The sequence below is a fragment of the Fistularia commersonii genome, chromosome 19, assembly GCF_037954325.1.
Source record: "Fistularia commersonii isolate RoL2024-O1a breed Wild chromosome 19, RoL_Fcom_v1.0, whole genome shotgun sequence".
NCBI classification, from domain to species: Eukaryota; Metazoa; Chordata; class Actinopteri; order Syngnathiformes; family Fistulariidae; genus Fistularia; species Fistularia commersonii.
In genome coordinates this window covers 2,435,395-2,453,035 of record NC_141302.1, presented here as the reverse complement: position 1 = coordinate 2,453,035, position 17,641 = coordinate 2,435,395, and the positions used below count along the sequence as shown (strand labels likewise).

The following is a 17,641-nucleotide window of genomic DNA, read 5'->3' as shown; positions in this document are numbered from 1 at the left end:
CCCCTGCCCTCCATCCCACCCTGTCATTTTACCCCAGATACAAATTTATACTCTCGGTTCAGGTCGGGAGGGGCCGGTCAGACTTCAGAAAGGACGTTGACCCGAAGAGTTAGCGAGCATCGACTGCTTTAAGGCCCGCGTGAATTCCTCCCTTTGTGATTGGCTGCCCTTAATTCCCCGGTAAAACGACACCAGAGAGTCGTGGCGGTCGACAATCTGCAGTCTGTCGAACCGCAAAGCGACAAAGCCTGTTTACAACCGGGAAGATACTTATGACAGTCTGTATGCTAACAGAGACAGCTAATGCTAGCATCAACATGCGTCACAGCCTAGCATACGCTTGTGTTTGCGTCATGGGATAAGTCCTGGGAGGTTCAACCCAAATATTAAATGTCTCAACCCCGAATTTGTCGCCCAATCACAGGTCACCGCGAAACACAGGTCCAGGAAGTGAAGCAAAAATGCATTTAGCAGTCGTGCTAACTGTCGCTAAATTTGACACATATTATTTTTTTTTCCGCAGGAGGCATCCTGAGCTTCTGCTGAGGAATGGCTCGTCCTTGAATCTTTATTGAAAGGTAAAAAAAACAACGCTGTTCATGTACATCTTTGTGTTTTTTTTTTTTTAATATCCAAATTAAAATCATAATCTTGCCTCCTGAATCCCTTAAAGTGAAGTGTCTCCTTAAAGGCACCTTGTCTGAACGCCTCCCCGTCTGGAAAAGTCGTCTTTTCAAAACTTTTCAGGCCTGCTTGACGGGAGTGATGGCGAGCGGCGCCGTGTTTTTCCCGTCCTGGGCCAGGCAGGGGCTGAAGATGGGGAACAGTTTTTCCCCGAAGCTGTGCTCGAAGGTGTAGAGATGGAGGCGGGCCTTCACGTCGTAGAAGGTGACCCGGCCCGCCTCGTAGTCCAGGAAGATCCCCACCTTGCCGGGCGCCGCCGGCAGCATCAGCGGCAGGCGGGACGCCGCCAGCGCCTTCACCTCGCCGTTCTTCAACCACAGGCAGAAGAAGCCGCCCTCCGGGTTCAGCTTGATGTCGCCCTTGCGGCGGGCCGAGGCGCCGGCGACGCCCAGCGTCCACGCCGTCTTGCGGCCCACGTCCACCTCCCAGTAATGGCGGCCGGACGACAGGCCCTCCCTGCCCAGGACGAAAAGGGCGGGGCTGAAGCGCTTCGGGCCCTCGGTGTTGGCGGTCTTGCGCTCCTCGTACCTCACCTGGCGGCCGTCGTCGGACACGACCAGGTGCCTCTGGGCCGTGGAGGGGTCGAGGATCACCTCGCCTGTCCGGGGGAGGAAGAGGAATATTTACTGATAATCGACTAAACCGTTTCGAATTAGTCCAGTCGACCTGTTTGTCTGTTTGTCTATAACGCCATTTATTTACCGCAACTTCTAGATCAGGGGTCGGCAACCCGCGGCTCATCATCTTTACACCGCGGCTCCGAGCGGCTTGGGAAAATAAATTATAAATATTTAATTGAAGTGTATTTCATTTGTGTTAATTCCTTTTTTTAACCTTTAGTTGGAAGATTATTGAGATCTTGAAATATTGAATAAAATTATATTTATTATTTTTTGCCGCTCAAAATAATGTCACACTGGCGGAAGCCGGTAAAGTCCCGATTTGCAGATGCTGCGCGCAGAAGTTCAGGAGCAGAAGTCCCGTAAACCAGGTTAAAGAAATATTTATGAAGATATTTTGCAAATATTTATTTTTTATTGTTTACGGACACAGCGATTTTTTTCCCGATTTATTTTTAAAATCCAGGTCAAGGCTCTGCTACACGCTCTGAAAGCCCAAAGCTCAAAATGACTTCATTACATAAATAAAATTTAATTTTCTCTGTGATACTTTGTGAATTTTAGAAGCAACACACTACACACTTGTTTATACAAAGTGTAAAGGTAATTAAAAGCAATATATACAGTGGTACCTTTATTTTAGACGTCAAAAAGTAATTGCATCTCCCGGTGTTTTCTTTTCCGAGGAAACCGGGTCTAAATGGCTCTTTGGGTGTTACGGGTTGCCGACCCCTGGTTTATATTATAAGCCGCAGCGGCTAAAAATGAGCAAATAAATATAAGTGTTAAGGTGTCTTAACATGAGGTCTTTACACAGAAACATTTTTTTTACTTAAATTGATACCGGTTACATCCACAAATATGTACTGGAAATGCTTTTTTCCCCCAACCAGTGCCTGTAACAGGTTGATGAAAAAGATGAATAATAAATAACATGAGGAAAAGTCCATCCATTTTCTATCCCGGATTCGTCCTACTAGCTCAGGGGTCAGGAACCTTTTTAACCGGGAGAGCCATAAAAGACAAATATTTCTAAATATATTTCATCGAAAGATGAGATATATTTATCTAGAATTTTTATAGAATTTATATAGAATTTTTTTAACGTGTAATTTTAATGCGACTTCTGGTGCTGCATGGATTTGTTCGAAGTTTATATTTGATTGTTTCATCTATGCGATTTTATGACTGCATATTAGATCCAATATGCAGATCCAAATTAAAATTCCTTTGTACACGCAGCCTGGAATGCACGGTAATCATTGTCTTTTTTTTCTTTTTGCCATCTTTTCTGTTATAAGGATAAACTAGTTGGCCATCTAATAAAATTGATTTCTTCACCTTTGCAACAACCCGGACGTGCTCGGAAGCCATGGGTTCCCGACCCGACCGACGGGTGACACGTGAACTTTATCTTCAAATCTAATTTCTGTTTACTTTAATGGCACAGTATTATGAAGAAATATCACAAGTATTTTAAAATCAGTTCCAAACTGTTTTTTTTTGCAACTCAAAATTGTCTGGGTGCCATTTGTCGTCACCGGAAGAGCCATATATGGTTCGCGAGCCATAGGTTTCCGACTGCTGGACTAGCCGATCGCTATCTTGGTCTTCCTCTCGCACACTAAAACCATTTATGTCGTCTTCTTTAGTGTCGGAATTAAACAGCCTCAGAATTAAACGGTAATTTCTCCGGTCCGATGTTACGAGGCTAAATGTTTTGGTGGCGTGAAGGTCGTTAGGTCCCCAAAACATCCAGAAATTAGCTTCAACATTGTTTAGCCCGAAGCGTGTGAAAAAAGTAGCGGCGTATAGTCCGGAAATTACATTAAATAAAGAAATAAAATTTCTAAAAATGACTACGAAATATTTAATCAAAATTAGATTTTGAATGTGTATAGATATACATGATTCAATAAACTATTCAAACATAAATGAATAAGATATCTAAAAAAGAAACTTTGAAAGGGGGAAAATCTGGAAATAACAGTAAAAAAAAAAAAAGATTAAAGTTTAAGAACGGAATGAAAAATTTAATTAAAATTAGATTTTGAATGTTTTTAGATATGCAGAATTCAATAAACTATTCAAAAATAAATGAATTAGATATTAAAAGAAATCTTGAAAAGGGGAAAGTGTGGAAATTGCAGTCAATAAAGAAATTAAAGTTTAAAAACGGAACCGAAATTAATTCATATTAACTTTTAAATGAGTATAGATATACATAATTCAATAAAGTATTCAAACATCAATGAATAAGTTATTTAAAAAAGAAACATTGAAGTCTGCAAATTACGGTAAATAAAGAAATAAATGTTTGAAAATGGAACCAAAATATTTACAAAATATTTGTATATATACATATACAAATATTTTGTAAATTTATCAATTTTATCAATTTTATAAACATATATATATATAATTTAATAAAGTATTAAAACAAATTAATTAAAGATATTTAAAAAAAAAAAAAAAAATGAAAAGTGTGATTTGGCGCCACCTAGTGGCCAAGTCTGGAACACGTTTAAGGGAATGAGGCCAAACAGCTGCAAAAAATAAAACAAACGGGTGTCACTCACTGGAATAGTTCTGCACCTTCCGGAGCTCTGGGGGCGAAACAGAGGGAGAGAGTGAAACTGAGAGCAGATGGTTGCTTGGCTGTAAACACTCTGCTCAGATCCAGGCCACTAAACGCCGCCGCCGCCGCCGCTGCATCTCTGATTCCAAATGGATGAGCTGCGTCATCCGCACTGTCTCCATCTGGCCTGCCATCCTGCGACAGTGTGTGTGTGTGTGTGTGTGTGTGTGTGTGTGTCTGGTCGCCCAACTGTAATTTTCGTTTTTCTTTGAAAACATAGGGATGGGTTTTATACGATGTCACTTTCCCCGCCATACCTTTCATGTAGAGTCGATTCAGCTCCTCCTGGAACTTGTTGACGAGGCCGCCGACGCTGGAGCGGACCGTCCCCAGGTAGAGGTCGGTGTTGATGCTGACCGCCGACCAATCAGAGGGTTCGGGCAGCGGCGGAAGCGCCGCCAGTTTCTGCACGGGAAGAAAAGGGGATGATAATCTGGACCGATACGCTTCAGATTTCTGTCGTTATCTCGCAGCTAAGTTTTTTTTGTGTTTGTTTTTTTTTTTTTTTTTGGCAAGATGGCGGGCGGGAGGACGCTGGCGCGTTTGGCTGCCGCTTCCCGCTCTCCAACCAATCAACCAAACCAAAGACAAAGGCTCACCTGGACAATCTCCAGCAAGCTACCAAACTAGCTTGCCGACCTCAGCAGGCTGGCTGGCTAGCTAGCCTCTCAAAACTCCAGATCCCGACGGCGACCTGAGCTGGCTGGCTGGCTGGCTAGCTAGCCGGCTAGCCTCTCAAAATTCTGGATCTGGACGGTGACCTGAGCTGGCTGGCTAGCTAGCTAGCCGGCGACCTGAGCAGGCTGGCTAGCTAGCCTCTCAAAACTCCAGATCCCGACGGCGACCTGAGCTGGCTGGCCGGCTGGCTAGCTAGCCGGCTAGCCTCTCGAAATTCCGGATCCCGATGGCGCCTAGCAAGACGGCATTTCCATCGGCCGAAATCTTCTTGCTCCTCCTGCTCCACCATCTCTCCCTCCACCAAAAATCCATCTCCGACATCCAGCTCCAACACTTGCCTCCTCACAGCAGCACGACACTCAGCTGCACACCGGCGAAGCTCCTCCAGCTTGTCTCTGGACTGGCGCTCATCGCCACACTCTGCAATTATGGACTTCTTCCCAATAATTCTGTGTATGTTCTGTTCTTTCTGTTTTTACTTGTGAAGCGTCTTTGAGTGTCATGAAAAGCGCTATAAAAATCCCATGTATTATTATTATTATTATTAAGTCGGCAGGGGTTTCGGACGGTAGCTCGTTTTTTACCTGCAGGAAGACCACCTTGTCCTGGCTGTGGGCGAGGGCTTCCAGCTCGTTGCTCCGCCTCCTCAGCTGGCTCAGCTCGTTCTCCAGGCCGCGAGCCAACTCCTGGGCGTGCCGCTCCGCTTCGCGCTGCCGGGTGGCGATCAGCTCCACCAGCTCGGCCTGACACTGCTCCACCAGGCGCTGCAGCTCGGCGTACACCTGCCAGCTGTCCTGCAGCTCCTTCTGAGCGCTGGCCTACAAGGACGGGGGAGGAGAGCAACGGCGCCTTCAACCTGTTTCCCTTTCTAGTCGAGGCCTCGAAACCAGACGGGTTTGTTTACCTTTCGTTCGACCGGACCGACGGGTTAGGTGTGTGTGTGTACGCGACTCGCGCGCACTGATACGGCCGTGCATACAAAACACTCTGACTTGCGACACACTTGTAACTGGATCCTTGTTGTACTCTTGTAGGCTTATCGGGCGTATGCTCGGATCGCAAGCATTGATCCCTGTGGACTTTCGCGTGACAAAACTGGAGGCGTCGACCCGTCGCACCGGTCGGGTCGCCTCGGACCTGAGTCTGCACCCGATTTTTTTGCGAATTACTGTATTTTTCACACTGTAAGATGCAATTTAAATCCTTAATTTTTCTCAGAAATCGGCGCAGGAGGTGGAGCGATCGTCTTTGGAATGGAACATTCCTGTTGTTGAGTAAGACACTGCTCCCCTGACGCTAAACCAGGGGTGTCAAACATACGGCCCGCGGGCCGGAACTGGCCCGCAAAGGGGTTCGACCGGGCCCGCAGGATAATTTTGAAAGTGAAAAAATGCATAAAAGACAAGGATTTATCTTTTTTAATTTACATTAAATTTCATTTCATTTCATTTCATAACAGTACACTACAATTTTTCCTTTTATCATGCGATTGTGCACTCCTTACCTCACTTGTTACTAAGACACTTATAGTTTTATCACTTGTTTACTAAGACACTTTATAGTTTCACTGAGACACTTTATAGTTTATAGTTTATTTTATTTCTGATTCTGCCTTTTCTTTTTAACCCTCTCAGGCTCAAATTAAGTTGTGGCGTAATTAGCTAAGTAGCATTTAGCTGTCGCAAATCTGCAACATCTGCCTGGAGAGGGTTAATATTTATTACTGTTATTTTTTCTGTAACTCTGGCACAACAATTTCCTTCGGGATTAATAAAGTTGTTCTTATCTTATCTTATCTTATCTTAATTAAATACAATTCAAGAATTTTCCGCACTATTTTGGTCAGAGTAGAAGACAGTCCACATCACTGAGACGGACCAATCAGCAGACGTTATCAACGCACCACCTGCTGCTTGTTATGATGTTGTTTCTACCCTGTTCTCCACCTCCTGCTACGCCCTCATTAGCCAAAATGTCGTTATCAAAACAGAGACAAGTAGTTAAAGAGTGTAGAATTTTCAAAGAAAAACGGACTACGTCCTATTTATTTACGGAGACGCACGGGAAACCTTTGTGCTTGGCGTGTTTGCAACAAGTTTCGATATTTAAAGAATATAATATACGGCGCCGCTACGAGACTCATCACAGCGAAAAATATGACAGCTTGCAAAGAAACTGAGAAGAGATAAGATCGACGAATTGCTGGCGGGTCTGAGGAAACAGCGTCCACTTTCACCTACAGCTGAGAAATCAGTGAAGCAGCGGTAAAAGCCAGCTAGCTAATTGCTAGCGAAAATGTGCAATTTAAAGTTAGTCACCAGCTTCACTACTAAAGAGTACGATGGAATTCTACTGTTCATGCAACTCCATACATTTTCAGTATGTGTTGTATGTGTATTTATGTTTCATGAATGAAGTTTACACATTTACAGGACAGGTAAATACTCCAATCCTTACACATTTAATAGCACTCTTTTTAGTTTGTAAGGTGAAGGCAGGGATTCAATTTAGATTTTATATGCACATGTGTAAATAGTTTAAAAATCCCTTTCTTTATAAGTCTCATTTAATCTTAAAGTGCATTACTATATTTTTCAATACCAATTACTTGTTAAAGTTTTGTGCCTTTGTGCGATCAGTGGAATCGCATGATCACATGATTGCAATTCATCCATGTGAATGATAAAAGTAAATTGCACTTTTGTCTAAGGAAATATGAGGTGTTTCATGAAATGTTTTGTAAAGGGATTGGTCATTGAATTCCAAGATTTTCGTTGTACTTCTTTACACCAAAACAGAGGAAAGACATGATATTTTGGTTATTTATTGTTGAATATGCTATTATTTTAATGGTCCGGCCCACTTGACATCTACCTCGGCCGTATGTGGCCGCCATGAGAAATGAGTTTGACACCCCTGCGCTAAACCATGATGGGTTCATCGCAGGGAACTAATTTCTCCACAGGGATTAATATAGGATTTATTATTATGGATGAATTCTTGTTGTGCTTACTGACCTCCAACCAATTCTATTTGGAACGCATCGTACCACAGAAATCACTCAAAAATCAAAATGTTATCGCGCGACTTTGGTTAGCGCTTTGGCTAGCCACTCTGCTTGATTGATTGTCGGACGTTGTATTGACGTCGGTCCTTGGTTGAATATGAGTTGCGACGTCAGAGAACGTTAGACAATTAGTTATGTAGCGCTGGAACACAACGTGGTTCCAACCTCACACCAACTTCATGTGTCCGCTATCGCTAGCAACCATAAACTGATCAGAGAACAGTACGAACAGATTACAGAAGCGGAAGAAGCGAGCAGATGAACTGAACCAAGTAAAGAGGAGCAAACAGAGTAATAAATAAAGTTCGACTGTTTGTTTGGCTTTATGTGCTGTATGTTTTATCATGCGCCTTATGTATGAAAATACATCCGCTCACTGATATCGCGCCTTACGGTCCACAAAATTACTGACATCATAGGTTGACGACGATTTCAAATTGGTCGGTGGTAACTATGCTAACACCTAGCATGTACAGCCCCGACGCCCAGCTGAGGATCAGCTAGCAACGAGCTAAGGGTGTGATGTCAGCGGCAAACAATGGATTCTATTGGTCTGCACATGCACACACTTCACCTTGATGACCTTGATGGACTGTTTGATCTCCTCCAGCTTCTTCACTCGCTCCTTGATCAGGTGCTTCAGCTCCGACCGCTTCTTTCCCAGGTTGTTCTGCGGACGGCGAAATAGACAAGGTCATTCCGGAGATTTCTAGAACGCCATTCTACGATCCGACTGGCTGATCTGCAGGGCCTTACCGTCTTCTTCTTCCACTCGTGGTCGGCGGAGACGATGTCGTGGGACTTGTGCGAGCTCTCGGCACACGCCGTGCAGATGCACATGTGGTCGGTGCGGCAGTAGACCTCCAGCAAGCGCTCGTGCTTCCGGCAGATCTTCTCCTCCAGGTGGAAGGTGGGCTCGATCAGTCGGTGGGACGTCAGCGACTTCACCTGGGAGGGATGGACATGAAGGTCCCCTTATGGTGCCTGAAGCTCCTCCCCCAAAAAAACAAAAGACAAAATGGCCGACCTTCTTGTGGTGCCTCAAGTGGGTCTGGCAGAAGGACCCGGGGCAGTTCACGCACGACTTGTGCGCCTTCAACTTCCTTCCGATGCAGGCGTCGCAGGGCACCTCCCCGGCTTGGGCGAACTCGCCGGTGTCCGAGCCCCTGGAGCACGAGTCCGAGCTCAGGTTCAAGGTGGACCCCGACGAGGCCCCGCCGGCTCCTCCCGCACCGCCGGACACCATCAGACCCTGGAACTGCGAGGAGATCTCAGCCAGGACCCGGTTGACGCTCATCTCTGGTTTCTTGTTGTAGCTCTTCTTGCACATGGGGCAGAGGAACTTCTTGCTGTGGTTCCAGTAGCCTTGTAGGCAGGCTTTGCAGAAGCTGTGACCACATGGGGTGGAGACGGGCTCCACGAACACCTCCAGGCAGATGGAGCAGCTGAACTGGTCCTCAGAGAGGCCCTGGCCTCCTGGGGAACCGACGCCTGGGAGAATGGACATATAGAACGGTTTCCTTTCGGTACGAGAACATCGCTCCGTCCGGTTAAATCCAAGCAGGGAGGCAGGAGGCGGAGCTTAACCTGCACCGATCTCCTGTCAATCGCAGGGCCTTCAACCTCTTATTCGCTCCAACAGAGGGATTTTAGTAGATAGGAGGAAGACGGAGAACCCGGAGAACCCAGGTAGATACCAAAGCTAGTGATTTAATTTCTGCATCAATTGACGAGTTTTTTATTTTGAGATAAGAGCGATTGATCTGTGGATTTTTTGATTTGTGATAAGAGCTAGCAGGATTAGCTTTTAAAACCAACTGCTTGTGAAGCGCCATTTTAAATGCGTATGCGCCGCTAATAACGGAAAAGCACGAGCAAGGTATGCTTGTTGTGGACTCGTCCGTGATGAGACGGAGAAGCTGTTGTTGGCGAGATACCATGACGGAGAGCATCGTCTGCCAGAAGGCAGGAGTCGATCAAAGCTAGTCGGGGAAGGTTTGATCATTTTAAAAAAGAGGAGCAACATTCAATCCGTTGCTAAATTATGTTTTGCGGTTCGGCGCGGTGGTGCAGGGTTTTCCTCAGGGTTCTCCAGTTTCCTCCCACAGTCCAAAAACATGCAGGTTTATTGGAAAAATTGGGAAAAATCTGCCCGGAAGGATTGCGTGATGGTTGTTTTTCTGTATTTGTGGCCCTATGATTGACTGGCGGCCAGTCCAGTATGTAGATGGATGGAGGAAAAAAGTGTGCATTTAGCAAAACATGGTAGCGTGACTTGTACAGCCAGTAAGTTTAATTATTTAACGGTGCACAAGATGCCTGCATCTTTGTCCGATCTTCAAGGTAAATACCCTTAAATAAATTATCTTTTTCTCTGTATTGTCATGTTTTTATACATAATTTGTTGCTTATGACAAAAATATTTATATCTATATATTATTCATATAATATGACAATATATTATGTATTTGTTGTTTATAAAATCCCTTTTTATTGTTTGAAAACATGTAACAAAACTGGGGTTCTGCAACGGATTAAAGGCATTTTAATTTATCTTAATGGGGAAATTTAATTTGATGTACGAGCAAATTGAGTTACGAGCCACGTCACGGAATTCAACTCAAGATATTCATGTAATGCGAAAAAGTACAGGGCTTTTGGGCTAAAACTCAAAAATGCGTTCAAGATAATTTTCCAGAGATGACATAATATTTGGTTTACTTTTAAGCAACAAAAGAGATGAACTCTGTGTCAATGTTATTTTAGGCCTGGCCAAGTTCTTCATTCACAAAAACAGAATGCAAAAATGTTCCCCAAATTTTAATTTCTTCATAAACGATTTTGAATTATATAAAAAATCCTTAAAACTTATGAAAAAATCCAAAAACCAAAAAATATACAGTTTGATGTCTGAGATTCCCTGTGAACCGCCAACTTAATTACATGTTATATTCCCCTTGCAAGTTTTTTTCTTCTTCCCCTTTTGTTTTAATTTTATTTGTCAATCTATTTATTCAATTATTTCCTTTTAATTTCTTTTTTTTTTGTCTAGCATTATACATTTCTCACAAATCGTTAACTCTATTAACTTCTGATAACGTACAGAACGAATATCCTTATGTCCTTTGCTTCCTCATCCCTGGTTGTTTCATTGACATTCATTTCTACCTTGCCATGTTTGTTTGTACATATGTATATTTGTGTGTACTATTTATGTTCAATAAAAAATAAAAAAAGAATCAGTGAGAGCCATATAATATTTTTAACGGATAATAAATTAAATACGTCGTACTTTTAATGCGACCTTTTGGTGCTGGATAGAAATCTCAATTCTGGACGGAAAATGCAGCAACTCCTTTATTAGAAAATATTTAACAGAAAATGTATTCCCTGGACGTCAAAACAAAAATAATATTTTAAATAAAGTTGATAAGTGAACTATGTATCTGACTCTACCCCCCAAGGCAAAAGACACCCACTTCAAAAGAAAAAAAATATATACATATATATTATTTTTTTGTTTTGATATATTTAAAAACTATATGTTGTATTCATGTATTCATGTTCGATCGGACCAGGACACGTGGTCTGCTGTCTGCACGATGATTGGTTCGAGGCTCGGGATCCTTTTCCGGTTGGCCGGAAATTGCGTTTAACGTCACCCGGAAGTGACAATCTCCGACAACCACTTCCTGGTAAGTTTTCCGAAAAAACAAATGTTGACGTAGGAAATTAAATGCCGTTCGTGATGTTTTTGTGCCGGAAATAAAGTCAATATAAGTAAAGCTAAATTGAATATATGGCTCCAAAGAGATTTATCAATATTAGGGCGGATATATTCGACCAAAATGGAATATTTATCTAGATTTATATACCCACTGTATTCCAATGCTGCTCCAAATAAACTCATAAAATCTATTAACCAAATAAATTTCAACTTTATCCAGAGGAGCAGACCACATTATCTAAAAAAAAACATTTATATTGAAAGAAACAAGTGAAGGAGGGCTGAAAGTGATAGATTTGGACTGCCTCAATATGTACACAATTTCTCACCACATGATACAATAATATGGAATAATAGAAAAGCAACAAATCTCTATTTTACAAGAAATGGTTTGAGAAAGGAATATGATCAATAATTGACTTGATGGATGAAAATGACAGTCTTTGAGACTATGAACAATTCTGTACCAAACACAGTTTTAACTCTCCCACATTAGAATTCATAAAGTTTCGTAAACTCAACAATTTGTATTCCTGACCAAAAATATTAATGCGGCACCAAACCATTCAACCACAGTTACCCCAACTTTCACTCTCACTTTCAATCTCAATTCTGGATAGAAAATGCAGAAAATACAGAAAACTTATTCCCTGGACGTCAAAACAAAAATTATATTTTAAATAAATTTGATAAGGAATCGATTGCCACGCCGCAAACTATGATTCTGACTCTACCCATACCACTTCAAAATTATGATTAATTATTGAGGTTATGCTTTAATATTGAAGATAATATTTGTTTATTTTGTGAAGACAACATTGAAACCACTGACCGTTTAATTTTCTCATGTGAAAAAGTACAAGGCTAAAACTCAAAAAAGGGGTTAAAGACAATTTTCCATCGCCACCAGTTTCCTTCTCAAGAGATGATAAAACATTTGGTTTACTTTTAAGCAACAAAAGAGATGAATCTGTATCAATGTTATTTTAGGCCTGGACAAGTTCTTCATTCACAAAAACAAAATGCAAAAGTTTTCCCCAAATTTTACGTTCTTTATAAACGATTTTGAATCATATAAAAAATCCTTAAAAATTATGGAAAAATCCCAAAACTGAAAAATATACATTTTATATTCCTTGTGAACCACCAAGTTGAATACATATTATAAGAATAAGAATAATAAGAAGAACAACTTTATTTATCCCGAAGGAAACGTTTGTGCCAGAGTTACAAGAAAAACATAACAATAATAAATAATAGTTGAAAATTGTATAAACAGGAAAAAAAGGAGAATAAGAAATATAAATAAACTAACATGTGTCTTAAGTACCAAGTGAAAGATAAGGTGTGCAGAAGAGTGTGAAAAAATATTGTACATGTAGCTGTTATGAAATAAAATATTGCACAGTTCTGAACATATATACAAATAAATTATTACAATCTACAGTAAGTATTGTAAAATAATACTTTTAATTATAATTACAATATATAAATGTTACATTTCCCTTGCAATTATTTTTTCTTTTTTAATTTATCAATTTTTTTATTTATTTTCTTTTACTTTATTTTTTTGTCTAGCGTTACACATTTCTCACAAACCTTAAGTGATTAAATACAGAACAAATGTCCTTTGCTTCCTCATGGATTCTGCCTTGCCATGTTTATTTGTACACATGTTTATCTGTTTATACTATTTATGTTCAATAAAGAAAATTAAAAATAAAAGTTTTTGTGGCGGAAATTAACCTCCGGCGTCGTAAAACCGCTCAGAGCTACTTAAACCCTCACAATCATGGAGGTTTATTTTTGTTTTGCCCCCCTATTGCCCAAAATGTAGCAATAAGCTGGAGGTAGATTTAAAAAACAAAACACTACTAATACATGAGCACACACACACACACACACACACGCACACGCACACACACACACGCACGACTATGCGTGTTGTACGTGAGACGGTATGTGAGGAATGCGGACACGCTGGACGTCCAACCGGCCGCTTCAGTTTTAAAAGAAAACACACACACACACACACACACACACACACACACACACACACACACACTTCCCCAGGCTCAGCACACACCTTAGTGTACTTTATCTACTTTTGATAAAGTTAAACTTTTTACCATAAACTCTGTATTTTCAATTTTTCCTTCTTCTTTTTTTTTGTTTTTCTGAAACAAACACTTTCAATTTTAATCACAGTCTAAAGTTCAACTATTTGATTTTTAATCCATTTTTTTAGACAAACAAACCCTTAAAATAAACTCCAATGTTTATATTTGAGCTCCTAAAGTACATTTCAGAACAGAACACTGGTGTTTTTGAGTATTCTCAATATTTACTTTTTGGGTCGCTCACCTGTGTGTGTGTGTGTGTGTGTGTGTGTGTGTGTGTGTGTGTGTGTGTGTGTGTCTTTTAACCTTCACCACGATCGGCAGTTAGACAGCTCCGCCGTCTGTTGTTATGTTAACCTTATCAGTACCCGCTGAGAAATTCGGCCTTGTGACCCGAGAAAGTTCTTCCTGGAACCCCACACACACACACACACACACACACACACACACATACTCTCTACTGTGTAACAAGTATTCAAAAACTCACTCTGCATGGTTTCCTTCTTCTTCAGCGCCTCGCTCTTCTGCTCTAAGTCCACCGCCGACAGGTGTATGACTCTTCCTGAAACTCACCCAGAGGCCCCTCCCCGCCTTCACACACACACACACACACACACACACACACACACACACATATGTATGCACACACCCTTTCACAACCTCACTTCACCAGAATGGGAATATTCAAAAGGTTTAATGAATGATTCTAGAAACCTTATCGAGTACTCAGCACTTCTCTGGGTATCAGTGTTTGCAGGAAGGGGGTCGCGCACAGCAGGCGTCCAGACAGGAAGTTGGTTGATCGGGTGACTTTACCGTAACGGGACGGGTTTCCTGTGACGTTGTTATTGTTTTTGTTTGCTGAGTGATTGAATGAGTGTGTGAATTAGTGACTTGACGTTTTAGCGGGAAACCCAAGATTTGCAACGGATTTGTGGATCCAAAGATTTAGTCTTGTTTTTTTTTTCTTTCGATTCTGAGAAAACGCAGGTGGCTGCGGGCTGCAGTTCCTCCCTCCGGCCACCAGGGGGCAGCGTTGAGCCGAAGGCCGAGGCGGCGCCCGGACGACGGGATGCGGTTTCATCCGAAGGCGCCGGACTTGATGTGAGTGAACGAACCCCTGCAGACACCTAGACAGGGACAACACTTCTGCTGAATCACACACCGCCAACCCTGCCCTGACACACACACACACACACACACACACACACACACACACACACGCGCAGCTGTGGCCGGATCTTCAATGACACTGATACCTTGTCCTCCCACCCCCGCAAGTATCACCGCATCTCTGTTACTCACCTTCTCCTCCTTCTTCATCTTCTTGGTCAAGCCGTCAATCAAAAAGCGTAAACCAACACACACACACACACACACACACACACATACCAAATACACACATATACACACACACCCAGAGTAATACCTGAGAAAAAACTCAGTTAGCGAATATTTAATGCAGCAAAACTGCATGTGGATGGTCGAAGAATGGTTTGTGTGTGTGTGTGTGTGTGTGTGTGTGTGTGTGTGTGTGTGTGTGTGTGTGCTCCTTGAAGCGAGGGCTAAAGGTCAGGACACCTCAGGAGGTCGCTGCACCCCCGCGGGAGCAGCAGTATCGGCGTTGCATGAACAATTTTTCAACTTCATCCCAGCAAAAACATCGGCGAATCGAGTTCGCAAAGCCGTGTTTGCACACGTGACCGCGTGCACGTGCATGTGTGTGTGTGTGTGTGTGTTTAAATACTATAATATGCGGTGAATCCCTCCGGCGAACCGACTGCAGAGACGGTGTCACATGACGTTACGGTGCTGCGATTTCTTCTGTTGGGGATTTCTGCTTTCTCTCTCTGTCGCAGTGTCAGTAAAGGTAAATGTATTCCTCCCCCTCCTCCTTCTTCCTCCCCCTTTTTTTCCCTCCCCCCTTTCTCAGATTTCCACTATTCCCGCCCCTACCGATGTTCTTGTCTTTCTTCTTCTTCTTCTGTCTCGTCTCCCCCTTTTTTTTTATTTTTTCTTTTTCTTCCCCCTTCGCTCTGCCTCCGTTTTATTTTCCACAGCCCCGTCCAAATGTGCTCTTTCGGGGTTTAAAAATAGCCGGCGTACCCTCCTCTCCTCGCCGTTCCTCCAGCTTCCTGCAGATCTCCGCTGGAAGCTGCCGCACTGGGTTTCTTCTCGTCTTCCCCCCCCCCTTCTTCCCTCGCTCTTCACATTCTGAACTCCCTGGCGTCGCACCTTCCCCCCCCCCACCCCCCCTTTTCCACATCCCGTCCTAATCTCGCCTCCTCGTCCTCTCGGTATCGGCGCCCGAGCCCCCCTTTCCAGCGTCACGATGCGGGGGGTGTTTTTTTTTTTTTTTGCGAACCTCCCGGGGTTGCCGTGGCGACGCCCGGCCCAACGGCACTCCGGCGCCCCCCTCCCCCCCCCGAGCTTTTATCGGATTATTGCGACGGAACCGAAAGGATGAAAGAGGGGAAACAGACGGAAATGAATTTTCTGGTTGCTCATCGGCGTGTTTTTGACAGCGTCCTTTAATGCAAACACGCTAATGCTTATTATTTTTTAATTAATCCGTGAACCCAACAAAGTACCATTTACTAATCTCCTCAAACAATTATTAAGTCATTCTTTTTCCTTTCCTACAATGGAAGCAGCTCAGAGGGACTCTGAGTGAAGAAATGCACGGATGAGAGTGACATAATAATAATAACGATAATAACAAAATGTGTAAATTATATATATTATAATGTATAAATCAAATAATATTGATAATAGTAATTTGATTATTATTGTTATTCTCTTTTGTACATTTTAATAAAGTTCTATTGTATTATTTTTGACTGCGCAGTAATATTATATTTTCAATAACAGTATCATATATATCATATATAATGATAATAAAATATGTACAAAATAATGAATATTTGTATTGTAAATAATATATTTACACAAATAATAATTCAGCATGTGATTATTATTATTTTCAAATTTTTCTGTTATTTAATAGATAAATTATTGAATTATTAATAATTTTTTAATGATTTAAATTATTCAATACATTTACATGCGTACTTGTAAATTTGACGCAGTTCTTGTCGTTTTTTTTTAAACGACAAGAACTGCGGCGAACTGTAGTTAGTTTTTAAACACATTTTAACTGGGCGGTATGACAATCTGCGGCTCAGTATGGAAGACGTATCTGAAGTAAAATAAACTATGCTAAAACAAATGAAATAGAATCAAATAAATGCATCGCTATGTAATGTAATACAGCCAAGTGAAAGTAAAAACAACAACAAAACTATGGCAGTGAAATCTCACTATGGACTGAGGCTTTTTACCAGAAAAAAAAATGTAAAAGTGAAACTCTATGAATAAAAATCCACAATAATACTTGTAGATGTAATTGTTCACACAACTGGAACTTTCCCACCTTGTTCAATCCATATTTTCTTCTACCTTTTGGATGGAATAAAACAAAAACAACAGCTTTAGCCGCTTGTCTCTCATAGAAATGCTATGGTCATTTGTAGCACTAGCATGCTAACATTAGCTTGACACACCGAGCCGTCCTGTCAGCCTTGTTTTTCCAACTTGTCTTCATCCGACTGTTTAACCCATTTGCTCACTCAACCAGCACAGGCATTATTATCATTATTATTATTATTATTATTGTTATTGTTATTACGAACCAGGAAGTAGACACTGCGTAACAGCGCCCCCAGTGGCCAACATGCGAACCGCACCCGGAGCTACATCAACTTTAATTAGAGAATTTGCAGATTTGATTAGCGACTGAGCTAACTAATACTGGCGATTACGACTGAGCTATCAATAGCTCAACACCAATTTTTTTGATTTGTAGAACCCTATCCTCTCCTTCGCGGGGGTACAAATGGCCGCGTGATGAATGCAGGCGGCGTGACGATGATGATGTCTGACCGTAAACGTAGCCATGTGTGGAAACGGCTTCAGCCGTCAGAACGGCGGAGAGCACGTGGCGTGACGCGCGTGGGCGAGCCGGGAGGAAATGCAACGACGATGCGAACGCCGGATAAACATCAGAGATTCACTTGCGACAAAAAAGATGACGGGGGCGGCGGAGGA

At 42.2% G+C, this 17,641-nt stretch overlaps 1 protein-coding gene and 1 long non-coding RNA gene across 3 annotated transcripts; one reads left to right on the top strand and one right to left on the bottom strand.

The window, feature by feature from the left end:
• The first annotated feature begins 56 nt into the window (after positions 1–56).
• LOC147223399 (uncharacterized) lies at positions 57–1,479 on the top strand. 2 transcript variants are annotated; one of them, XR_015107620.1, is made up of 3 exons: positions 214–441; positions 524–578; positions 692–960. It is a non-coding gene; the product is annotated as an uncharacterized LOC147223399 (long non-coding RNA). The 2 variants fall into 2 exon arrangements; XR_015107619.1 differs by having other exon boundaries at positions 57–578; positions 692–1,479.
• btr12 (bloodthirsty-related gene family, member 12) lies at positions 606–14,111 on the bottom strand. The gene is made up of 8 exons (XM_086166270.1): positions 14,022–14,111; positions 8,715–9,178; positions 8,444–8,635; positions 8,262–8,357; positions 5,205–5,438; positions 4,200–4,347; positions 3,884–3,910; positions 606–1,282 (listed from the first exon to the last, which is right to left on the bottom strand). The coding sequence occupies exons 1-8, from the start codon at positions 14,026–14,028 to the stop codon at positions 744–746; spliced, it is 1,707 nt and encodes a 568-aa protein (XP_086022396.1). The 5' UTR covers positions 14,029–14,111; the 3' UTR covers positions 606–743.
• Between the last annotated feature and the right edge of the window lie 3,530 nt (positions 14,112–17,641).